This window comes from Schistocerca gregaria, chromosome 2 (genome assembly GCF_023897955.1).
Source record: "Schistocerca gregaria isolate iqSchGreg1 chromosome 2, iqSchGreg1.2, whole genome shotgun sequence".
Taxonomy (NCBI): Eukaryota; Metazoa; Arthropoda; class Insecta; order Orthoptera; family Acrididae; genus Schistocerca; species Schistocerca gregaria.
Genome location: NC_064921.1, coordinates 913,141,485 through 913,168,617, shown reverse-complemented (window position 1 = coordinate 913,168,617; position 27,133 = coordinate 913,141,485). Strand labels below are relative to the sequence as shown.

At 44.9% G+C, this 27,133-nt stretch overlaps 1 protein-coding gene across 1 annotated transcript in view; it reads left to right on the top strand.

The window, feature by feature from the left end:
- LOC126336645 (uncharacterized) overlaps window positions 1-27,133 on the top strand; it is a 49,586-nt gene that overhangs the window by 18,260 nt on the left and 4,193 nt on the right. Inside the window, exon 2 of the mRNA XM_050000568.1 lies at window positions 13,820-13,978. Coding sequence (XP_049856525.1) covers window positions 13,820-13,978 — 159 coding nt within the window. The remainder of the gene's footprint in view (window positions 1-13,819; window positions 13,979-27,133) is intronic.

The following is a 27,133-nucleotide window of genomic DNA, read 5'->3' as shown; positions in this document are numbered from 1 at the left end:
GTTAGTTACATAAATGATCGCTAGCCCAAGGGCTACCCAAAACGCTTGATCCTACATTTCTAATCAAAAATGGTTCAAATGGCTCTGAGCACTATGGGACTCAACTGCTGTGGTCATCAGTCCCCTAGAACTTAGAACTACTTAAACCTAACTAACCTAAGGACATCACACACATCCATGCCCGAGGCAGGATTCGAACCTGCGACCGCAGCAGTCGCGCGGTTCCAGACTGTAGCGCCTAGAACCGCGAGACCACCGCGGCCGGCCATTTCTAATCCCAATAGAAACCGAGGTATGAGACCCGGCAGAATCGCATTTTTATGCACAGTGTTTCAGTAAAATTAGGTAGCGCATGCAACATGGTAGAGTCATGGGACGTACAATCTCAAGGAAAGCCTTTATAATGTTATGAAAAATAACATTTTCTTCATGTATCGTGAGAACAAAAGGACAAAAGTCTAGAGACGAAACAATAACCTTCTGCATCTCTAAGAAAGCCTAAGGCCAGTAACAAAAGTGGAAAATCGAGGAAGACAAGCTCGTGGTAAAAATGCGTATTAAGATCGCAGCGCCGGTCTGAGTGGCCGTGCGGTTCTAGGCGCTACAGTCTGGAGCCGAGCGACCGCTACGGTCGCAGGTTCGAATCCTGCCTCGGGCATGGAAGTGTGTGATGTCCTTAGGTTAGTTAGGTTTAATTAGTTCTAAGTTCTAGGTGACTGATGACCTCAAAAGTTAAGTCGCATAGTGCTCAGAGCCATTTGAACCATTTTGAAGATCGCAGCTTATAATCAGTTTTGCGTCAAAGAAGCAAAAATAGAATAAGAATTTATATCAAACACAAATGTGGGAGGTAAAAAACCACTGATCTAAAGGTTCATATGCAACGTTTCCTGCTCGAAAGACAGAACATGTAAAAGAACTTTTAAATGACGTGAGAAGGCCTTTTAAAATTTAACTTGTATTTCTGTTAAATTCTAATAAGGGCTACAATTTTGAGTCACAGTAGTGGTAGCAGAAGTACCAATAGCGCTTTGGAAAATACTGAAATCGTAAAAAGATATAATAGAAGTAAAGGAAACAAGGTTACACAAGTTGGCCGACAGAAAAGACACGACAGATTCAGATTAACAACACTAGTGAAAAACGTTTTGTTTTTTCCTTAGAGATACAGCTGCTCTAATTCAGCTAATTAAAAGACTGTTTGTACTGTGCCATAAGCGTTTCACTTCTTTTTGTTTGTGAAGCATTTGCAGAGGCGATTTGTGAACTTATTAGTCCAGGAGTTGTACTTAGGTGATCGGAGTTCAGCAGGATGTTAGAACTTCGGCGTTTTTCGGACACGTCTCAACTGAACAGCTCACACTTTCTGTTCGCTGTGTTCTGGTTTGGTGTTTTAAGCTCTCTTCATAGGTAGAAGTTCTTTGGTGTCAAATATCAGCTTAAAGCAGAAGAAAAAGTTTCAGAAACTGTGCATTCAGGGCAGCATTGTATGGAACTGGCGTATGGCACGTGGGAAAAGCAGAGAGCCTGGAATATTTGAAATACTACGCTGTGCAAAGAGGTTAAGAATTATATGGACATCAGATGTTTTATATGTGCTCGAATCATACAAACCAAGACCACTTATTTCTTCCCAATGAATCTACATTTTCATTACTATAGAACAGTTCTTTTAAGACGCACATCGATCGAAATAGCACTGTAATTAGAGCAGCGAACATGCATTCGGGAGCAGTAGGGCTGAAATCTCCATCCGAGCATTCAGATTTTGGTTTCTGTGGATTCCCTAAATTGATTATGGCGTCTTTGAAAAGAAGATATCTGATTTCCTGGGCCACCCTTGTTCTATGAAAGTTTGTGTTCTGTCTTTAATTACATCATCGCCGACACGACGTTAAACTCTACTCTTTGTTCGTTCTTCTTCTGTCTCACTTTCAGTATCCTGTTATCATCTTTCAGTCTTTTATTTTACAAAAGTATGGCATCCACAGAAGTATGGAATGCAAACCTCGTAAGAAAATAGCTTCACGATTTCCACATTCTTTAAACTTCTTGCTAGTAGCATTTTATGAGAACATATATTGACAACGCTCTGTTCTATTATTTTCTTTGCTCATCTTTAATCCTGAGTATTTCCAGAGTTCAGTAACGAATTGGTTTTCAACTGCGACCAATCAAGACCTGAAGAGGATATGCATATGAAAGAAACCCCGGAAATTAGAGGTGCCAAGAGAATTCTTTCAAGATCAACTAACATCATTGCCTTAACGCATTCGTATACAGTTATGGCGACTGTTATTCTCTGTGAGAAATTGACAGGGAAGTTATTTATTTTGCTGCGAGAAGTCGGAGGTGTTCTGCTCCCTATGATACTTTCTCGTGCGAGTGATCTTGCAAGGGTGGTAGGGAATATTTACGTGACAGAAAGCAAGAGTGGAAAAATGGGCTACGGTATGATCGCTGCTTTTGGCCATTATATGCTCAAAATAACTTGCTTTTTCTTTATTCCTGGTCTGCGTACAAAAATCATACTTCTTTAGAGCACACTGTCCTTCCTGAAAAGTGTGTGACCCTGCAGTCCATACCACCTGGAACCACTGGACAAATTCAGTCTCTGGATATTTGTTTTTTCTGTGCCTATAAAACATATTCTCGTACTATTTGAAGCTGCGTGTTGAAGGATAACCAGTTTCACGATAAGCTACACGATAGACCCGCATTCGGCTGCATGCCATCACGTTCCAGCAGTTCTCATCTGTCCGTTAAACCAGTATGGTTATATATGCCTTCTTAAAGTAGTTGAACACCTTGCACGGTTTGTAAATCCCAAGGAGTTCGCCTTCGACATTGATTATCACAGTGGCACACAATTTTTCATTCGGTGTTCATGGTGCAATTCAATGGCTTGTTTTGAGCATTTCCTGAATGTCGACGATGTTCATTCCGTGAAGTGTAAAACGTACATCCCATAGAGGGTTAACTTGCACCTCCAGGACACTAATTTTCTGTCACCCTCCTAATGCACATGTTGAGTCATTAGCAGTAATATTTTTCCTGTCATGATCGTTAACACAAGATTTTCAAATGGGCCTTACTAAAAATTGAACTTACAACCTCACACTCATTGAAGGGATTCCTTGTAAATCGTCTGTGTGGTAGCTAAGATATGGGTTTTGGCGTTATGTCGTTCGCGCTCCTCATTCCGGACGTTTAAACTCCGAATGCGTGACAGCTGTCTTACTTCTTCAGTTTGGGTGATGAACTGTTTAATCATCAGCATCGTTAGGTTGAAACAGGAACAAAGTATCCATTTCTGGTTCAATTATCCGATAGCGGATGAAGAAACACGGTGTGAAATCCTTAGTGTGTTGCTCTACCAATGTCGCGACAGGTAGTATTGTATCCTATACTCTGTTCGACTTGATGTGTAAAGAGAGCATACTTTTTTTTTAAGATTTTACATTCTCTAGGTAAAATGTATTGTTCGAATAACGACCTTTGTAGAGTCACGGACATTTCAACCAAACACCAGGCGAGCTGGTAGTAGAGCAGTAGATGTCTCAGTTGGGAATATTTGGGAGATGTTTCCGGTTGAGGCTTTCACCTAACAAACAAGAGAAACTCCCCAAAATTCTTGGCGAGAACCCGAGGATATGAACTATTTTGTCCCAAAATGCCCAGTCAAAAAAAAGTGGAAGCCGAGGATTTGCTCGATTTGTGTAGTGCGCCCAAGTCGTGACTGAGTGCATATCTGCCAACGTCACATCAAAATATTCCATCAGGTGATTCGACTGCAGGTGGTAGATAGTTCTCATCCTGTGAAAGATACTGTATCGTAAAATTTCTTCTGATGCCAGTCGTGACAAAAATACTTTCCCACAATGAGTGATCAGTACACAGGTTGTCACGTGTTTCCAAATCATGTCTTCTACAGGAAATCTGGAGATTTGCTGAGCTTCGGCATCTGGTACAGCTCTTATGACAGCGTAACGATTACTAGTCAATGTACACTGTTAATCACTTATTCCAATTTGTTGACGCCGGAAACCTCCAATCCGATGAAATGGAGCAACTGCAGGAAGAATTTGTGACAGGTGTACTGAGGTTGACTAAGGCGCATATTTCCAAGGCTAGCATTCCTTGCATAACGTCCGATCGGTACGGGGAAACTCGACCAGATGGTTCAAATGGCTCTAAGCACTGTGGGACTAAACATCTGAGTCATCAGTCGCCTAGACTTAGAACTACTTAAACCACTAAGGACATCACATACATCCATGTCCGAGGCAGGATTCGAACCTGCGACCGTAGCAGCAGCGCAGTTCCGGACTGAAGCGCCTAGAACCACTCGGCCAGAAAAGCCGCAGATGAAACTCTCAGTTTACAGAATTGTCAATCGCTGTTTGGTTTCTCCCCTCTCGCTTACCATTTACTGACCAGTGTCTGAAAGTTCAACAGCATAAATATTGCATTGCTTTCTCTCATGACTGAACAACATTCTAGCATTGAAATATCATGTTATATAGTGATTCTTGTTGCCAAGTAGGTTCTACCGTGATGTACGTGTAGTCTTATCCCCAGAAAGTTTAATTCCTGTAATCTACGGTAAACTCAGTTTGTCATACAATCCTGTCTGCCAGATACCGTCACTAATTCACCAGCTCAAGCCGACCGATAGGACTCTTGCGACAGGCTGTTTATGGAGAACTTACCCTGAAGGAACTACCTACACCCCGCCCAGGGTGCCAACAAAAACTCAAAATTTCTGTCTTATGCAGGAGCTTCTGTTGATTCAGCTCCGTATAAATTTCCCGCTCTTTCTCTACGTGTATTTGTTCAAACTGTACAGCTCTCCGAACAACGGACTCTGAGACAATTTTCGCCAATCTAAGCAGTGATTTCTACAGTCCCATGCTACTGGTCATTACCCAGTCTCTGTTCTTTCAGCGGCAATTTATCATCATATTTCGCAGAAGGTGCTCTGAACCTCTACATAATTCTTGGGAGAAAGAGGGTGACTCCTTGCAATTGAATGCTTCTACCGTCACAGTTTGTGAATTTATACAGCGTTTCAGCACTGACTGACTTCAGATCTCGAAACTTTGGACTAGTAACCAAAGACATTCATCGCTAGACCACGTCAACAAGAGTCACGACGGTGAAAGCATAGATGAAGACGACACTGCATAGAAATGTCCTATCAGGTAGAGAGAAGCTCAGTGGAATATTCGCCGAACTGCCAGATGCTTTGGTAGTTGGAAGAATACTACGGATGAAAAAATTATGGGCTAACTAATATCAACATACGCACAACAAATTGAGAACGTAAGTTGCAGTTTATTTCATAGATTAAAAGAAATAATGGCGATCCTTCTTCATAAAAACTGAAACATTGTGCAGCCATACCAGAGAGTACGCCAACAGTGTGGGCAAAGCTCTGCCGGCCGAGCGGTTCTAGGCGCTACCGTCTGGAACCGCGTGACCGCTACGGTCGCAGGTTCGAATCCTGCCTCAGGCATGGATGCGTGTGATGTCTTTAGGTTAGTGAACTGATGACCTCAGAAGTTACGTCCCATAGTGCTCGGAGCCATTTGAACCATTTTTGAAAGCCTTGCCGTGTTGTGTACGGTGGGAACACACACAGATATACAGATGTTGGAAACAAATATGGAAATACCGCCAGCACAACACATTATCATCCCTGTTATGTTTTAGGAAACACGTTGGCATCCAAAACAGCTTCCAGTGGTCTCGAAATGGATAAATACAGGCTCTATATGGTTTTCAAGCAAATCTCGTAAAATACATCCTGCAAAACACGCTGAGATGACAAAAGTTATGGGATACTTCATAATATCGTGCCATAACTCCTTTTGATCGGTGGAGTGCTGCAACTCGACGTGGTACGGTCTCATAAAATCGTTGGAAGCCCCCTACAGAAATTGTGAGTCATGATGCCTCTGTATCCGACAATGATTACAGAAGTCTTGCCAGTGTAGGACTTTGTGCACGATTTGATCTCTCGATTAAGTTTCTTGGGATTAAATTCAAAATTAATAGCCTCAGTTGCGGAGTTACCTAGATTTACCTAGGTTTCAATTGGGATAACCCAACCTTCTTCAGAATTACACTTACTAATGTTTGTCCATAATGGACATTGTCAAATTAAAGATACAAATACACCAAGTGTCGTCATATTTTAAAAACTTAACTGAAACTGCCTCAGCCCCACTTCCCGACCGCGATGCGGCAGCCACAAGTGTTGTAGGTTCCAGTACAACGGCAGCCACGAGTGTTGTAGGTTCCAGTACAACACTCGTGGCTGCCGCATCCCGGTCGGGAAGTGGGGCTGAGGCAGCTTCAGTTAATTTTTTAAAATATGACGACACTTGGTGTATTTGTATCTTTAGTTTGACAATGTCCATTATGGACAAACATTAGTAAGTGTAATTCTGAAGAAGGCTGGGTTACCCCAATTGAAACCTAGGTAAATCTAGGTAACTCCGCAACTGAGGCTGTTAATTTTGAATTTAATATTTATACTGTTGCTGACAGGGCCGCGAAATGCTGAAAGTATTGAATTTCATGGGATTGATGATGGGCGATCTGGGTGGCGAAATGATTTGCTCAAATTATCCAGAATGTTCTTGGAACCAATCGCGAACGACTGTGAGCCAGTGGTATGGGGCACTGTCATGCATAAAAATTCCATTGTTGTTTGGGATCATGAGGTCCAGGGAAGTATGCAGAACTGACCATAGCCAGCTGGGGAGCGGCGAAGGGAAGTGACAATAGGCAGCTTATGGCGGCTCAAGCTGTGAGAAAGCAGTAACGAGGTGCGGCCTCGAGCTGCCTTAAGATGAGTGACAGTGAGTGGGTGGTTGACCCCATGCTGGTGTACCGGGAAGCAGACGGAGCACTTGTATGCCTGTTGATAAATGTCCTTCGTCCCATTTTCAATGAAACATGCGAGAAAGCCGCTCAAAGCTATGGTGTAGCGGTCAACAGAGGTCAAAATATGGGTGTTCATGACTGTAGCAACTTCACACTGAATTCACGGTCCGCAGAGTCTGAAGTAAATCAGGTGAAGAGCGACAGAGTGAAATACGCCGGCCTCCGATGGGAACGTAGGACCAAGTAATTTGAAGTACTCTCCTGGGAGTCATAATTCCGGAAAAATTGGTGTTTTGTGCAGATGCTAACCTTGATGGGTGGCCTGGGAGGAGCTAAATAGCAGAAGTTGAGAGGAAGGGAAATTTTGTGGGAATTTGTTCACTTCCCAGAGCAGGCATTGGTCAGTGCTGGGAAGTGACACATAATTAACGTGACTTGCGCTGCAATTGGCGTAAGTGATTTTGCTGGGGGGGGGGGGGGAAACTGAGGCGAATAGCGGACTGGGAGAAGTCTCCGTAGTGGTCTTCTGTTCCCAGCTTGCCTAGAGTGCGGACGTGGTGTTCTTTACTCAGCTTGCCTGAGAGAGAGTGAGCATCTCTGCAGTTTAGGACTTAGCAAACAGAACGATTGAGCTTGAAGATAGAAAGTTTTCGTTCAGCTACGTACTGAACAAGATAGCTTGAAGTGAATAGATGAGCGCAGCCTTGCAGCACCACGAGGTCGGCCGACATCCGCATAACGACGCCACTCCACCACGCTGAATTTGGTGATATTGCACCCTATCCAGCCGCTGATTAATTTGTTGGACCACGTCGGCAAAGTTCCCACGAGGATTTCTTGTGCCGTGTATTGTAGAATTCTTCTCGCACTTCGAATTACGCCTGGGTCAGTCAATAGGAATTACTTTTGATTTCGCGCTTTGCTCCATGCAAACGCAATTGATTACCACTGCCAGTTAGGAGAGTCATGTAATGTGATGATTGAAGGTCGTGAGTTAAAATAAATTTGTGCTAATTGACTGCATCTGTTTTCAATCAAGTAGTTGAAATCCCAAGTCACTTTCTTAATTAATTTTATGTTCAACATTTGCATATGGTGTTCAATAGCTGAATTTAACATCAGTGTGCACCTCTTTTTAATTAAAAGGGATCAATTCTAAATCAATTAATGTCAACACTGCCACCACAGTTCCATCAGGAGTCACAGGGCCTTCTAAACTTTCTTTGCATTATCCAACATCGCGGCAGTTTTATACTCTCTGTTGATCTGTTAGTCAGTTACCTGGGGTGAACACACACCAAAACCAGATAAGTGACGGGTGGGTGTTAGACCATTTACACCCGACCCACACCATTATGGAAATACCATCAGCTTGCACGGTGCCTTGTTGACAACCTGGGCCCATCGCTTCGTTGGGCCTGCAGTACATTCGAACCAAACCATAAGCCCTTAACAATTGAAACTGGTATACATCTGACCGTGCCACGGTTCTCCTGTAGTCTAGTGTCCGATCGATATTGTCACGATCCCAGGAAAGGCGCTGCAGGCGATGTTGTGCTGTTAGCATAGAAACTTACGTCGATCGTCTGGTGCTATAGTCCATTAAAGCCAGTTTTCGCCGCACTGTCCTAACGTATATGTTCCCTCTACGTCCAACATTGATTTCTGCGCTTATTTCACCGATTGTTGCTTGTCTGTGAGCACTGACAACTCTACGCAAAGGCCGCTGCTCTCGGTCGTCAAATGAAGACCGTCGATCACTGCGTTGTCTGTGTTGAGAGGTAATCACTGATTTTTTTTATTCTTTTGTTTTTTTTATCGTGGCACTCTCTTGACACTGTGGATATCGGAATATTGAAGTCTCTAACGATTTCCGAAATGGAATGTCGCATGCTTCTAGCGCCAACTGCCTTTCCGCGTTCAAAGTCTGTTAACTCTCGTCGTGCGGCCATAATCGCGTCGGAATCCTTTCTACGTGAATCACCTAAGTATAAATGACAGCTCCGCCAATACATTGCCCTTTTATACCTTGTGTACGCGATACTATTGCCATTTCTATATCTGCATATTGCTATCGCATGTCTTTTGTCACCTGAGTGTACGAGCAGCACTTCTCGAAACGGCGTAATAGCCCTCACGGCAGCAGCTAAAAAACAAGAGGTGTTTGTCGAGTCACAGATCAGCACGGGCGAAGACGTACCCAGTGTAGAACAGATCTTGCGGAAAATAAGAGACCGAAACCGCTACCTGAAACGAACGTTTCAAAATGACTGAACACATGCAGCAGCAAGTCGCGAAAAACACACCAAGCAGTACAGCAAGTACGGACTCTGTACAAGCAAACTCAGGAAAGCAATTATTGAGCACAAATAGAAGAGTGCCCGTCCCAAACCCAGAACAAACACGACGAAGGAGTTGGTGATATCAAACAAGAAGGAAGTGATAGGAAAAGCGGAAGCAAAAGAAAATACATCTGCAATTTGCATGAAAATGTTGTGACACGATGAGGCCATTTGGGTGCACTTTCGGTAACTTTTCTTAAGTATTGACCACATTTTTATTTTTACAAAAAGCTTTCGCGTTTCGACTTTACGTTATTTCAAAGGCCGTGTTATGTCAGTTAAATACAAATTTCTGTAGATACGTTGTATGACGTCGACATTTTAAGCCGCGAGAGAAGTGCACTCTGTGACGCCGACATAAAAAACGACTCAATGTCAGACTGACACCGACATCGGTGAAGATCGTCTGATGCCTCCATCTGCCGAGATATTCACGACTAGCACACGACGTAAAAACGGAATACAGCCAAATGTCAATGCAGTGCGGAAGAAGAACGAAAACAAAGATTCCAAAGACCTCAGTATTGCTACTCACGGAAAAGACTCTCAGTCAGAAACTCAAATGGAGATGCAATGAGACCACGATCGTTAAGCCAGCATTGAAACCATTGTTTTGATGTGGATACTCGGAAAAACAAACTGTAATGTAACTTACTGTGTTGTAATATTTATTGATCTTCTGTATACTGAATACTCGGGGGTAAGAAAAGTCATGGGGCAGTGCTATGCGCATATACAGATGGCTGTAGTATAGTGCCGCGCGGAGTGGCAGCGCGGTTTGAGGCCCCACGTCACGGATTGCGCGGACCGTCCCGCCAGAGGTTCGAGTCCTCTCTCGGGGACTATGAACGCGAAATGGTAATTGGAGCTATACGCGTGGGACGTTCCATTTCGGAAATAGTTAGGGAATTCAGTATTCCGAGATCCACAGTGTCAAGAGTGTGCCGACAGTGTCAAATTTCAGGCATTACCTCTCACCACGGACAACGCGGTGGCCGGTGGCCTTCGCTTAATGACCGAGAGGAGAGGCCTTTGCGAAGAGTCGGCAGTGATCGCAGACAAGCAATACTGCGCGAAGTAACCTCATAAATCAATGTGTGACGTAGAGCGAACATATCCGTTAGGACTGTACGGCGAAATTAGGCATTAATGAGCTATTGCAGCAGACGATCGACGCGAGTTTCTTTGCTAATAGCACGACATCGCCTACAGCGCCTCTCCTGTGCTCGTGGTCGTATCGGCTGGACCCAATACGACTGGAAAACAGTAGCCTGGTCAGATAAGTCCTGATTTCAGTTAGTAAGAGGTGACGGTAGAGTTCGAGTGTGCCCTGTATTACAAGAAGCGATGGACCCAAGTTGCGAGCAAGTCACTGGGGTAGCTGGTGGTGGCTCCATAATAGTGGGAATGTGTTTATACGGAATGTCCTGGGTCTTCTGGCCCAACTGAACCGATCATTGATTCTAAATGGTTATATTCGGCTACTTGGAGACCATTTGCAGCGCTGTCACGGGGCCTCAGGTGTTCGCGATTGGTTTGAAGAACATTCTGGACAATTCGAACTCATGATATGGTCATCCAGATCGCCTGACGTGAACCCCGTAGAACATATGGAACATAATCGAGAGGTCAGTTCGTGCACAAAATCCTGCACCGGCAGCTCTGTCGCAGTTATCGACAGCTACGGAGGCAGTATGACTCAGATTTCTGCAGGAGGACTTGTTGGATCCAATCCATTTCTGGCTGCTGCACTATACCGGCAAAAGGAGGTACGACACGATATTATGAGGTATCCCATGACTTTTGTCACCTCAGTGTGTGTAATGTACCTGAAACAAGAACTGTTGGTCTTGTCATAGGTGTTTGTGAATAAAGCTTATTTTCAGTATAAAAAGTAAAAAAAAATTAAAAAATTAAAGTGGTTAATTGCACTGTCTGTCTGTTTGTACGCTAGTTTTCGATTCCCATTGCTGTCTTAATTTTTTTCGTGTTATTTTATGCATAACAATTCATTATAGAATTTAAATATATTTAAACTGTTTTATCCATGACAATACTGAACAATTAGTTATAGAATTTAAATATATTTGAACTGTTCAGCTTATGTATACCCAATTTCTATATTCAATTTAGTTGCTATTACCATCCTCGCAAATAAGAAGGCTATAGGGCACCACATTGCACCACATCGGTAAAATTTTGGAATAGCTACCAATGTTCTTACATGAAATATGTTTCAAATTTTTTGAATTATTCCTCATCTCCTCTTTCACTTTGGATCTGTGAAAGTAACATTACCACATCTCCCCTTTTTCGTAAATATGTATTATGTACTCTCTTTTCCTGAGATGTTCAACGGCCTGGAATAGCTTCAATATGCATCTATGGAACAAACCTATAACGTGAAGGAAAAACGCACTTGGTGGTCGGCATGAGATTCCTCACCCAAACTGAAGACAAAAGTGTAGCTAGCAGTACCTACTGTCGCCAGTAGGTTTAAGAAAAATGAGCCTTAAGACTCGAGACGCTGGCAACACTCTAACTGAGGGACGCGTGGCCAAAACCAGGTTGCATGAACTCCGTCCTCTGCTGAAGTTGTCCCTTCAACTCAGTGAGACGAGGCAAAGCTGTGGGGAAGGGATATGAATACGCGCCGCTGATCTCGTCAAACATTTTTATTTTTTCAGTTACAGCATCAATTGTATCCAATTTAAACCACCACTGTGCGGGACCGTACTTGTTTCGTCCAGACATAAGGCCAACAGAAAATAATAGTGAGTAGAGTAACATCGTCTGTTTCCAATGAGGCACAGAAAACACAATACGTAGGTTGTACTAGATTGCAGATTATGCTACGCACAATAATTCCATTCTGTATGTTGACGTCCAGGGTTATCTTCACAGAGCCGGTACGTACACCTAAGAGCAGCCTTCGCTTTAGAGAAGACGTTCAAAGCGACCACCTAGCCTTTGTAGACACTTCGCCACTCACAGGATCATATTTTGTTGAACTCTATGCAACAAATCTGATGCACCCATCATTGCTGAAGCGGCATGTACGCGAGCTATTAGGTCGTGTACATCCATGGGTGGAGTACTGCAAACTTGTTCGTTTAAGCGGCCCAACAGATAAAAAGCTTATGAATGAAGACCGGGGGAACGTGGAGCCTACAACACTGGAACTCTACGACCAATCCATTTACCTGAAAACACTTCATTTAAATAGTTACGCACATTCATTCCGAAGTGTGACCGAACGTCATCATGCTGGAACCATAGCTGTCGCCGAACACCAAGTGGAACGTTTTCTAATGCATAAGGCAAAGTATTGCAAAGAAACGAACAATACAGGGTCCTATTCGACTTTTCTGGTAATAGGTAAGGGTCCAAAAGCACTCCTCCCACGATTGCAGCCCACAAGTTTATGTTAAAGTGTGCCTGAAAGCCATGTACTTAAGTGACTTGTGGGTTCTGTTCCACCCAATATCGGCTGTTGTGAAGGTTGAAAATACCTTCAGCTACATTCGCCAGTCCACATCACGTTGTTTATAAAATGTTAGTTACCTTCCACTTGGTGCAAAAGCCACTCACAAGTCTGTACTCGTCGAATGCCGTCTGGCTACTAGTGATGAGTCGATGTGCAATGACATGGATGCAGTTCTTCATCATGAAACAAATAACCCATTTTTGAGATATCTGGAACTGCCTTGAAATATCACGGATACTTTGCCGAGGTGACTAGTGATCGGTTTCAAGAATCGCGCCCTCTGTTTGTGGAGTACGTCTAGTCCTTGGACGACTTGTGTCCATTACTTATGGACGAAGATTACCAGTTTCCGAAGGCGTTACACCGACGATCAAAAACATTCTTCTCGGGATGGTGCCTTTGATGGTAACGTGCAATATACGCATAGGCTGCAGCAGCAGCAGCAGCAGCTTGGTTATTGGATGCACCCAGCGCCAACGCATATCGATGTATTCATCGTCTGTGTACTCCACGGAGAAGCCGCTCTACATTAACTTGGCAGTATCAGGTATAGTCGGGTGCTGCATTGTTAGTAGAAAGATGCATTCAGTTGAATGGATCCCACTCATGTGCTAGGTAATTATAGTGCGACAAAATGATGTTCTTCTTACAAACGACGAGAACTGGGGAACGGACGCCTAAAAAATGAAAACAGAGCCCCGATGAGGGTTCGAACCATAGCTCCAAGATGGATGTGAGTTTGATGTCGCAACAGTCTACGCAGCGAGTTGCGACAGATGGTTCAGTAGCATGTGGTGATACATGTTTCTCTGTATATTAAGATGCACTGTGTGATAGTGTTGTCAGCTCCTCGTTTTCATACATGTGTTTTCAAAATTCACCCGATCTCATTTTGCTATATAAATTGTTGCCTTGAATCTGGATGAGAAATCGCATGTCAATCTCCAAGTACGGCGCCTTTTCTTCATTCTGTGTACCTAATATAATTTAAGAGTTCCTCAAGACTGTACTAGTTTTAAACGCTAAAGTATTCACTAGTGGTAATTACTGAGCCTAATACTTTTTAAAGTTGTTGCTAAAATCTCTGTTGTTACAGGCGAAAGTCTGCGTTGTTACGTATGCAGTTCATCGAATGACCCAACATGTGAACACAGCCCAAGGGGATATGATAAATGTGGGAAAACATCAACGTTGGGCAGTTTGGCGTTGCAAGTAATACAGGGTCATTCCGTCTGCATCAAGGTTACGTATAAAGGTACGTGACCCGCCATAATTAAGTTTAAGAAACAATCCATGATGTATATAATAAAAGCTGTGTTTTGTGATGTTTCAAACCTTTCTCGGAGTAACAGATTAACAGGCACATTCCCAGGCATGATGCGCGCAGGTTTTGGATTTCACTGTCACACGCTACGTCGTCAGCTGATTGTGAACGATTCTCTGCTTTGCCACCTGGATATTCATTCCAACCAGTTTCTATCCCTCCCTCCAAATTATTCAACGCCATACACTGTGTTCTGACGGTCGCATCTACTTGCGCGTCTCTTTTACGAAATGGTTATTCAATTTCGTTGTTCTACTGTTTTTATCAAATTATTTATCAAATACCTTAGCTTTGTGATCCACGTTAAACATCTCCGAATATCACAAACATTCGTAAAACTCGAACTGAATATCCCCCTCCTCCCAGCCCAATCACGACACGCTGCACTCAAACTTGGAACCTTATGTTTCACGGACAATGCTTATACTGCTCAATTGGTTTGAGTCTTGGTATGGCACACACCTACTCCCATAGGAATTTTAATGACGCACAGTGCTCTGCATGGTGAAAGTTTCATTCAGGTTGATGATAGTTTCATATTTGTTCGTTGTATCAGGTGCAAGGGCCGCCTTCTAAGCTTATAATGAAGTAATAGCATTTTTAGTACAGACTGTTTTATTATCTCTCAAAATATTCAGTGTTATCATTTATACACGTTTTCATGCGTTCCAGCGGATTCAGGAAGCACTATTTTCCACTTTTACGTTGCTTTCTCAAAACATATTTTTGGCAACATTCAATAGCTTCTTGATGAAATTAAAATCTTGCCCAACGAATTTTTGTTTGATAGTAAAGTAAAAAAAAAATAATTGTGGAAGATAGTAGAGTAAAAAAGGACGTCATTAGACGATAAATCAAGCATATAATGGCAATGAGAAATTAGTTCCATGTTTTCTCCGTCAAATAACCGATAGTTTGATGTGCTGTCTGACAGCTGGTATTGTCATCTTGAAGAAAGATGAGAACCTTTCGATCGTTTTTTCTCGGTTCATCCCTGGACTTACAGAAAACAATTTGTATACCATTCAGCAGTAACAGCTCTTCGATCTTACAGAGGTATGATTGCGACCTGTCAGTGTAACCAAAGAAACAGACGATTATTTTTGAATGATAAAATATTTTTAATATCCATTGCAGGCTGTCAAATTCTTTATACAAGGTAACCTTTACTTCATCGTATATTACATTATATTACGTGCTGCATTGGGCCTGTGGCCATTTGCAAATGTCTGTAGTAACAATGCTAACAAGATAAAAACGTGTCTCACTATAATGACACAGTTACACCTTGGTTATTATAATTGCTGTTGCATTACTTACAGTTGCGTCTGTGACATCTTTTAAAATAATTTGGTGCTACATACTTGTTCTCACACTCATATTTTCTTTATTGTTATTTCACCCCCCCCCCCCTATGATCCCCATTCCGCTCCCCCCCCCCTTCCCGCGCCCCACGTAGGCATGAGTGGGCTGCTAGCTGTACAATATCCAGTTCTTCATCCAAAAGGCTGTAAATATTAAGACATTACAACAAGATTCAAGGCAGTAAACTTAAAATTTGTAAGAAGGCGATTGTATGATACTATTTACACAGAATACAATGTTGTTTTTCTTCGTTTTTTTAATTGAAACCAAAAAAGACTAATAAGTAGAGATAGAAGAAAAAATAGGTATTTAAAATACTTTTCCCAAAAAAATTGAAGGACATTCACTGAGGAAACTTTGGGTGTTTCTCTCTCTCTCTCTATCTATCTCTGTGTGTGTGTGTGTCTTTCTCTGTGTGTGTGTGTGTGTGTGTGTGTGTGTGTGTGTGTGTGTGTGTGAGAGAGAGAGAGAGAGAGAGAGAGAGAGAGAGAGAGAGAGAGAGAGAGAGTGGGTGCGGGTGGGTGGGTGGGTGGATGGCTTTTGGGGGAGAAAGTGGGGTTAGGATGGATAGTGGGAAGAAAGCAAGGAAAGAATAGTTTGGTAAAGATATAGTTGACAGGACAGATAAGTATCAGGGCAGTAGCTGACTGGTCAGTGCGACATAACGTCAATCCTAAGGGCCTGGATTCGATTCCCGGCTGGGTCGGAGTTTTTCTCCTCTCAGGGACTGGGTGTTGTGTTGTCTTAATCATCATCATCTCATCCCCATCGATGCACAGGTCGCCGAAGTGGCGCCAAATCGAAAGACTTGCACCCGGCGAACGGTCTACCCGACGGAAGGCCCTAGTCACACGACATTTTTTTAGTATCGGGGCGCATTTGTTGTTTGAGAGTGGGAGTCAGTTGAAGTTGCGTTGCAATAGGACATAGAATGTGTGTAGATTTATGGACATTGGGAATAATTTGTCAAGCGGTAGCAGCATAGCAGGATTCTTGATCAGAGGAGAAGCAATGGTGTTATTGGAATCTAGTTTGCGTACAACACAACATACGCAGAGGAGTTCGATGTGCATGAGAATGGGTAGGAATTTGATAAGATGGTAGAGAATCCACACAGGGAAAGATTATTGGATGTGGAAAACATGGTGAAGTGAAGCTTTTTGGTGGGACTGATAGAAATTAGGTGAAGAAGATAACCATGCAACATTTGCACAGGGAAGGATGGGTCAGATAAAAGTCTTGTAGATGCGGAGGATAATGGAGCAGTAGAATCCCCAAGTTCGAACAGTTAATGGTTTTAGTAGTTTTAGTCCATTGTGGACTTTTTGTTGGTAGAGATGTTTAGTCCAAGGGATTTCAGCGTATTAGTTTTCTGAATAGGATGGTAGTAAACGTTGAGGCGTAAGTCATTATTGAAGAGTTGATCTTTGTTGTGCCAGGAGCTAAACTCCGGTGTATTTGGAGGGCTCGTTGGGATTTATGGAGTGTAGTGTGAAGGACCAGGAAAGCAGTACCATCAGCATATTAAAGGAGATGAACTAGTGGATGTGGCTTGGGCCTATTGGCAGTCTAGTTAACCAATACAACAAAATCTCTTGGACTAGTTCTTGACCGGCAACTAACACATAAATGTCACCTACTAAACATCCATCAGAAAGCCCACAGCATATCAGAACTGCTAAAAACTACTAAGTGGCCAAACGTAGTGACCACACGCCATCCTTGTACTCCACACCTACAAAATATTGATCTGATCCATCATCCATCCTTTTCTACGCAAACACGGATATCCACTACAGATAAGTTCTATCAGTCTCTGTAAATCCTTTAATGTCTACACTCCCTTTGTTTTCCACATACGTTTACCTTGCTCCACGTGGTTCCTTTGCCATCTCATCAAATTCTCACCCCTCCACATCCAAATCGATCTCCCCCACATTTACTACACTATCCCCAAATTAAATTCCAATAACCCCATTGTTGCCCCTGGTAAGCTGCCATGCCTTTACAAACATGTCTCACCATCCGTAGACCTACACTCACTACATATCCTATCCCAACACAACTTCAAGCAAGTCACTCACCCAAACAATGAAATTCGCCCCATATTTATTCAGCCTTTTAACTACGAGGGTTGGAACTTAAATAGTGGCAACTATTTATTCACAACCGATAAAAAAGCGTTACATTTTTGCACCTGTTACTGTCCTTCAAAGTAGTCACCAGCGTTGTGCAGAACCCGTTGCCAGCGATGTGGAAGGCGTAGTATACCGTTAGCACAGCCTGTTCTGTTAATGGTGCGAATGGACCGGTCTAAAGTTATGGTGATTCTCGTGTACGACTGTGATGGTGTTATCGTAACGCATTACGTTCCTCTGCGGCAGACTGTCAATGCACAGTATTAGCGTTAGTTTTTGGAGCTTCAACTGCGACCAGCTTTGCGAAAGAAGCGGCGTCACTTTGTACGCAACCCAACCATCATTTTTTCACGACGATGCGCGGGCGCATTACAGCGCAAGCTGTGTGGCTGCTCTGTTCAGTCGATGGGACTGGGAAGTACTGTACCATCCACCATACTCCCCGCACTTAAGTCCTTGTGACTTTGATTTGATTCCGAAGATGAAGGAAACACTTCGTGGCATTCGCTTCAGAAGTGTTCCAGAGATTCGACAGGCAGTCGACCGCCCCATTCGCACCATCAACAGAACAGGCTCTGCTAACGGTATACTACACCTTCCACATCGCTGGCAACGGGTTCTACACAACGCTGGTGACTACTTTGAAGGACAGTAACAGGTCCAAACATGTAACTCTTTTGTATCGGTTGTGAATAAATAGTTGCCACTATTTAAGTTCCAACCGTCGCATACTCCACTCCACGTCAGGGTTCTACCCTCCCTCTTTCCTCTCCCTCCATCCCGATCCCTTCTTGTTTGATCCCATGGCCCTGCCCACACACTAAATTCTTCATCATTTTCACATGCTCACCACCCACACATCCATTTCCATAGATACCACCTGAAGGCCTACATATAATACACCTACATTCTTCTCCTCCACAAAACGTCCATCTTTCCCTCTTCCCACACCCAATTCTCTCCAGTACAGGGGATTCAGCTTTTTAGCGAAAGTACTGTCGTCACCGACCTTTTCAAAATGATTTCAATACCTGTTTTTCCCTTTTGTGTAAACCTGTTCGACTTTTTTATTTTAATTTTCAAAAACCCACAAAAAGTAACATTCTGTTTTATGTAAACAGCTTCATACTATCATCTTCCTGTATGTTTCAGAAACGTTTTAAAAGTTGCAGCATTGAATCTTGTTGTAACGTCAATATTTATGCGATAAAGCTCTTTGGCTGAAGACAGATACTGTACCACTGGCAGTCCATCCTGCGCCCATATGGGGAGGTTCAAATGGTTCAAATGGCTCTGAGCACTATGGGACTCAACTGCTGTGATCATCACTCCCCTAGAACTTAGAACTACTTAAACCTAACTAACCTAAGGATATCACACACATCCATGCCCGAGGCAGGATTCGAACCTGCGACCGTAGCAGTCGCACGGTTCCGGACTGCGCGCCTAGAACCGCGAGACCACCGCGGCCGGCCATATGGGGAGGGGAGATGAACTAACAGTAAAGAACAAAATTAAAATGAAATATTCACAATAATTTCATCAGCATAATAAACTATTGTACAATCGCTGCCCAGAACACAGATCACAATGCTGCTCTGCAACGTTGTCATATGTCACTGCCGCCGGCCGCGGTGGTCTCGCGGTTAAGGCGCTCAGTGCGGAACCGCGAGACTGCTACGGTCGCAGGTTCGAATCCTCCTTCGGGCATGGATGTGTGTGATGTCTTTAGGTTAGTTAGGTTTAAGTAGTTCTAAGTTCTAGGGGACTGATGACCACAGATGTTAAGTCCCATAGTGCTCAGAACCATTTTTTTTTAATGTCACTAAGTTAAAAAGTGTCCCCTGCGTTCGTTAGTTCGTATAATACTAAAACCACTTCGACACTTACTTAAAAATCTTATGTTACCCAAACATATTCAAATTTTTTACAGTAACGTCTTTAATATGAGGGCTGAATGAAAAGTAATGCCTCCGCCGTCGTTAGTTGGGTTTGGATGGGAATATTTTAATAAATCAAAAGCAGAAATAATACTTAGAATGTGATCTTCAATTATCAATATTCACTTTTCTGCCAATGATGAACAAGTTTTCTGAAGCCGTCACGGAAGAAGTCGACACACTTTCCGCAACCACAGTCTCACAGTTCTCTCAACGTCTTCATCAGAAGCATAATGATGTCCCCGCAGATCGTCTTTCATTGTCAGGAACAGATGGAAGCCAGACGGTGCTAAATCTGGACTGTATGGAGGATGCCATACGGTGCTGAGATTCAGTCTCTGAAGTTCTGCGTGATGACACGTGAAGTGTGTGGTTTGGCATTGTCATGCTGCAGGAACGCATTTCCCTTTCCTTTCGGACCCTTGTTAGCCGTCGTTTCAGAGTTCGCAGCGTTGTGATGTAACGCTCTGGATTTATTGTTGTTCTAGGATCAAGGAAATCAACATGGATAACACCATCTGCGTCGCAGAACACTGTGGCCATGATTTTTCCAGCTGAGGGCTGCGTCATGAATTTCGTTTTCTGGGGGCGAGTCTTTGTATTGATATTCCACAGACTGACGTTTCGTCTCCGGGTCGTAATGGTGTACCCACGTTTCGCCTCTTGTCACAGCTGAATGGAGAAAGGGGTCACCTTCACTCTCGTAACGTGAGAGGAGTTCCTGGCAAATTTCAAGCCTTTCATTTCAGGAGTCAGCATCCGGGGTACCCATCGTACACAGATCTTCCGATAGCCAAGCAAAGCAATAATGTGACCCACACGTTCTTGTGAAATGCCGATGGTGCTTGCAATTTCTCTCTGAGTGATACAACTATCGTCTTGAATCAATCTCTCAAAATTGTGTTTGTGAAACACGGTGGTTACTGTCGCAGGACGTCCAACGTTTGTCACGCAGGTCAGATGTTCCCTCCTCAATATCTTTAAACTTAATCGCCTCATGACGCACAGTACTCACATCAAAACAATCACCATAAACTGCTTTCATTCTCTGATGAGTCTCCTTTGGGGTGACACCTTATGCTGTCAAGAATTCAGTGACTGCAAGTGTCTTAAACCGCAGTGACTGACCGTCTGCGCAGGGTTCCATACTTTACACTGTAACAACACAACCGCCCAATGCTAAGGCTTCCTGCCAACTGGAGCTGTAGAGAAGAGGCTACGGAACAAGCCAGTACCTGTTGCATTCCAATGTTCTAACTGTTGAAAAGTTACGAAGGAGGGGGCATTACTCTTCAGTCAACCCTCGTACAACCAGAAACTTTTGTTATTCCTGCATAAAGTATATAGAGGCGCTTTGTTTATATTCTTCTCTGTCAGAGATAAAACGATCTCTGTGTTCTTTTTTTAACTAGTATGACACTTTAAGAATCACAGTGGCATCACAAATACACTCCTGGAAATTGAAATAAGAACACCGTGAATTCATTGTCCCAGGAAGGGGAAACTTTATTGACACATTCCTGGGGTAAGATACATCACATGATCACACTGACAGAACCACAGGCACATAGACACAGGCAACAGAGCATGCACAATGTCGGCACTAGTACAGTGTATATCCACCTTTCGCAGCAATGCAGGCTGCTATTCTCCCATGGAGACGATCGTAGAGATGCTGGATGTAGTCCTGTGGAACGGCTTGCCATGCCATTTTCACCTGGCGCCTCAGTTGGACCAGCGTTCGTGCTCGACGTGCAGACCGCGTGAGACGACGCTTCATCCAGTCCCAAACATGCTCAATGGGGGACAGATCCGGAGATCTTGCTGGCCAGGGTAGTTGACTTACACCTTCTAGAGCACGTTGGGTGGCACGGGATACATGCGGACGTGCATTGTCCTGTTGGAACAGCAAGTTCTCTTGCCGGTCTAGGAATGGTAGAACGATGGGTTCGATGACGGTTTGGATGTACCGTGCACTATTCAGTGTCCCCTCGACGATCACCAGAGGTGTACGGCCAGTGTAGGAGATCGCTCCCCACACCATGATGCCGGGTGTTGGCCCTGTGTGCCTCGGTCGTATGCAGTCCTGATTGTGGCGCTCACCTGCACGGCGCCAAACACCCATACGACCATCATTGGCACCAAGGCAGAAGCGACTCTCATCGCTGAAGACGACACGTCTCCATTCGTCCCTCCATTCACACCTGTCGCGACACCACTGGAGGCGGGCTGCACGATGTTGGGGCGTGAGCGGAAGACGGCCTAACGGTGTGCTGGACCGTAGCCCAGCTTCATGGAGACGGTTGCGAATGGTCCTCGCCGATACCCCAGGAGCAACAGTGTCCCTAATTTGCTGGGAAGTGGCGGTGCGGTCCCCTACGGCACTGCGTAGGATCCTACGGTCTTGGCATGCATCCGTGCGTCACTGCGGTCCGGTCCCAGGTCGACGGGCACGTGCACCTTCCGCCGTCCACTGGCGACAACGTCGATGTACTGTGGAGACCTCACGCCCCACGTGTTGAGCAATTCGGCGGTACGTCCACCCGGCCTCCCGCATGCCCACTATACGCCCTCGCTCAAAGTCCGTCAACTGCACATACGGTTCACGTCCACGCTGTCGCGGCATGCTACCAGTGTTAAAGACTGCGATGGAGCTCCGTATGCCACGGCAAACTGGCTGACACTGACGGCGGCGGTGCACAAATGCTGCGCAGCTAGCGCCATTCGACGGCCAACACCGCGGTTCCTGGTGTGTCCGCTGTGCCGTGCATGTGATCATTGCTTGTACAGCCCTCTCGCAGTGTCCGGAGCAAGTATGGTGGGTCTGACACACCGGTGTCAATGTGTTCTTTTTTCCATTTCCAGGAGTGTATAATACAATACAACAGTCACTATTACACAACATACAAGGTGGTCCTGCAACACTGCCAGATGTGACGGTAAAAGTAGTCGCTTACGTTCATTGGTTCACAGGATACTTGAAATTGGACTAAAGTTGCCCAAAAACGTCTCGTTTCGCAAATATGCCTGCTCATTTAATATTTGCAATTATTGCTTTTTCAGATGCCCATGTTTTTCTATGTCCTCCTAAATGTTCATGGGCTTATTAGCTCCAAGTAAAATTTTGATTTTTTTTTAATGTCTAACGCAGATTGGGTGTTTTCTCTCAGGAGTTTGCAGAATGTGGGTGGATTATTCTCACTCCATCTGATATATTCCTTAAAACATTCATTCAGCGTTATTATGCCCTCGTTTTTATAACGGCTGTCTTTTACATCTATGAAAGTGGAAGGACATGATGTGCTGCTAGATACATTAAGCAAGGACTTAGAAGCTGCCAGTTAACAGCAGTATAGTTATATGACGTGTTACAAAATGTTTTCCTGTATGTAGTATGCGATGTGCAAGACTATATGTGCTGATTTTCGACATGTGTGTGGCGAAAATAAAACCTTCCTCCAACCCTTTCACACCATCTGAACCTCTCCCTAAATGCTACACCGTACAGATAATCTCCTTACCTTCGCCAGAGGTGGAGTCGCAATCGGCCACAATCCTTTCACAACTCTCCCACTGATAACGCTAACCTTACCGTAGTCTTCAAAACATTAGCTGTTATCTGTGCCACCATATATTATCTGTGCCACCATTTACATCCGTCCTAACTACCTCATCCCCTCTGACCCCCCCCCCCCCCCTCCCTCACCCACATGGAACGTGTATTTTCTGCCTGGACTTCCACAGCAGATCCTCTGCAGAACTCCCGCAGTAGTGTCTGCTTATATTTCCCTCCAAGATGACATTGGCAACATTCAAAAGCTTACCAATACTGAAAGTAACATCAGTACAGATGCCGTCTCAGCATCTCCCTACTTCTTTGAAAGCCTCAGTGCTGCAGTCCTTGGTCCAATTGGAAGTGACCATCACCTGTCCCACATACCATTCCCTACACGGTACCTCTTCCCTATGAGCCCATCCCAATATCCCTCCAACAGTATTACCACACCAACTAAAATGACTACAGAGAATCTATAGATATCCAGAACTGGAAACTATCCACCAACCTTCCAGCAATTTGATGATGTTCCTTATTTCTACCAAGACCATATATCGCCATTGCCTCACCCTCCCTCCACAAACTATACTCCTCCTCCGAGAATCCCGTCACTTAAACAGCTCCTCCACGGCGATTACGATGGGATACAGTCACACTCCACCAGAAAAACACAGACACGCCGCAGGAACTCATTAAATACTAAAAAAAACACTGAGACTGGCGACAGACATGCATCAGCCTTGATGCTACACTATAACTTGACTCTTACAAGTACTGGAAATCATTAGTTAAAACTTTCGGGCTGAGAAGCCGTGGTGTGGCAGTCAGTCGTTGCCTCGCCTAGGAAGATGTTGCCCGCAGTTGGCAACGAAACGTCATAAAGAAGAAGTTTTACAGACCGACCACGGCCTCTCAGCCCGGAAGTTTCAACTAATGAAGACACCTACACGTTATGAATACTGGAAAGCATGTCATCGACTCACTAAAAGTAAGTCCATCCCTCACTACCAGCTCCTCCACATCATCATATTGTACCTGATAACCTGAGCAAGCTGACGACCTTCCATCCTATCTCTCCGACAAGTTTTCAGTTCCTGACGACATTCGTTTGGAATAACTCCTATTGGTGGTGGTGATTAGTGTTTAACGTCCCGTCGACAACGAGGTCATTAGAGACGGGAATAACTCCTATTGCGTACAATCCATGAATGCACAAATAGCGCTGTCCCACTTCTGGCTCCAGCACGATACGCGGACTATTCGCGCAGTGGCTGCCTAGAACGGCAGGAGGCGTGCCAGCCCTGCATTACGACTACTGAGGGGAGAGGAGCCGTGAAGGGAAGGCATCGTCGGCTGCTTGCCGCTGTGTGCACAGTAGTACTTCGCAACTAGGGCCAGTTTAATGTACTCGGAAATATATGAACACCTTTAAGCCAGTGCCTATTTTCTCAACTGCTAGCAGCACCGGTAAAATCTTCGAGTTGTTGGACAACATGCGAAAAACAAAAATAAATACAACAACCACATAACATGATATACAGTGAGGTCACTAAATTCATTAGTTAGCGATATGCATATATACAGATAGAGGTACAGTACTGGCCATTAAAAATGCTACTCCAAGAAGAAATGCAGATGTCAAACGGGTATTACATAGATCCTGAGAAATCAGTACCCAGAACAACCGCCTCTGGCCGTAATAACGGCCTTGATACGCCTGGGTATTCAGTCAAACAGAGCTTGCATGGCGTGTACAGGTACAGCTGCCCATGCAGCTTCAACACGATACCACAGTTCATCAAGAGTAGTGACTGGCGTATTGTGACGAGCCAGTTGCTCGGCCACCATTGACCAGACGTTTTCAATTGGTGTGACATCTGGAGAATGTGATGTTCAGGAGAGCAGTCGAACATTTTCTGTATCCAGAAACGCCCGTGCAGGACCCGCAACATGTGGTCATGCATTATCCTGTTGAAATGTAGGGTTTCGCAGGGATCAAATGAAGGGTAGAGCCACAGATCGTAACACACCTGAAATATAACGTCCACAGTTCAAATTGCCGCCAGTGCGAACAAGAGGTGATCGAGACGTGTAACCAATGGCACCCATACCATCAAGCCGGGTGATACGCCAGTAAGGCGATAACGAATACACGCTTCCAACGCGTGTTCACCGCGATGTCGCCAAACACGGATGCGACCATCATGATGCTGTAAACAGAACTTGGATTCATCCGAAAAAATGACGTTTTGCCATTCGTGCACACCGGTTCGTCATTGAGTACACCATCGCAGGCGCTCCTGTCTGTGATGCAGCGTCAAGAGTAACCGCAGCCATGGTGTCCGATCCGATAGTCCTTGCTGCTGCAAACGTCGTCGAACTGTTCGTGCAGATTATTGTTGTGTTGCAAAAGTCCCCATGTGTTGACTCAGGAATCGAGAGGTGGCTGCACGATCCGTTACAGTCATAGGGATAAGATGCCTGTCATCTCGACTGCTAGTGATACGAGGCCGTTGGGATCCAGCACGGCGATCCGTATTACCCTCCTGAACCTATCGATTCCATATTCTGCTAACAGTCATTGGATCTCTATCATCGCGAGCAGCAATGTCGCGATGCGATAAACTGCAATTTCGATACGCTACAATCCGACCTTCATCAAAGTCGGAAACGTGGTGGTACGCATTTCTCCTCCTTACACAAGGCATCATAACAACGTTTCACCAGGCAACACCGGTCAACTGCTGTTTGTGTATGAGAAATCGGTTGGAAACTATCCTCACGTCAGCACATTGTAGGTGTCGCCACCGGCGCCGAAATTGTGTGAATGCTCTGGAAAGCTAATCATTTGCGTATCACAGCATCTTCTTCCTGTCGGTTAAATTTCGCTTCTGTGACACGTCACCTTCGTGGTGTAGCAATTTTAATGGTCAGTAGTGTAGTATTGCGTACACAAGGTATAAAAGGGTAGTGCGGAGCTGTCATTTGTACTCAGGTGATTCATATGAAAAGGTTTCCCAAGTGAACAGCGTCAGGAGCGTGCCGGGAGTACCACATTTCAGACATTACCGCTCACCATGGACAACGCAGTGACCGACGGCCTTCACTTAACGACCGGAAGCGGCGTCTTCTGCGCGCAGTTGTCTGTGCTAACAGACTAGCAACAATGCGTGAAATAACTCCAGAAATCAATGTGAGACATTCGAGGACTGTATCCGTTAGGACCTTGCGGCAAGATTTGGTGTTAATGGGCTATGGACTGAGACTACCGACTCGAGCTTCTTTGCTAACAGCACGACATTGCCTCCAGCGTCTCTCCTGGGCTCGTGGTCATAAACACTCCTGGAAATGGAAAAAAGAACACATTGACACCGGTGTGTCAGACCCACCATACTTGCTCCGGACACTGCGAGAGGGCTGTACAAGCAATGATCACACGCACGGCACAGCGGACACACCAGGAACCGCGGTGTTGGCCGTCGAATGGCGCTAGCTGCGCAGCATTTGTGCACCGCCGCCGTCAGTGTCAGCCAGTTTGCCGTGGCATACGGAGCTCCATCGCGGTCTTTAACACTGGTAGCATGCCGCGACAGCGTGGACGTGAACCGTATGTGCAGTTGACGGACTTTGAGCGAGGGCGTATAGTGGGCATGCGGGAGGCCGGGTGGACGTACCGCCGAATTGCTCAACACGTGGGGCGTGAGGTCTCCACAGTACATCAATGTTGTCGCCAGTGGTCGGCGGAAGGTGCACGTGCCCGTCGACCTGGGACCGGACCGCAGCGACGCACGGATGCACGCCAAGACCGTAGGATCCTACGCAGTGCCGTAGGGGACCGCACCGCCACTTCCCAGCAAATTAGGGACACTATTGCTCCTGGGGTATCGGCGAGGACCATTCGCAACCGTCTCCATGAAGCTGGGCTATGGTCCAGCACACCGTTAGGCCGTCTTCCGCTCACGCCCCAACATCGTGCAGCCCGCCTCCAGTGGTGTCGCGACAGGCGTGAATGGAGGGACGAATGGAGACGTGTCGTCTTCAGCGATGAGAGTCGCTTCTGCCTTGGTGCCAATGATGGTCGTATGCG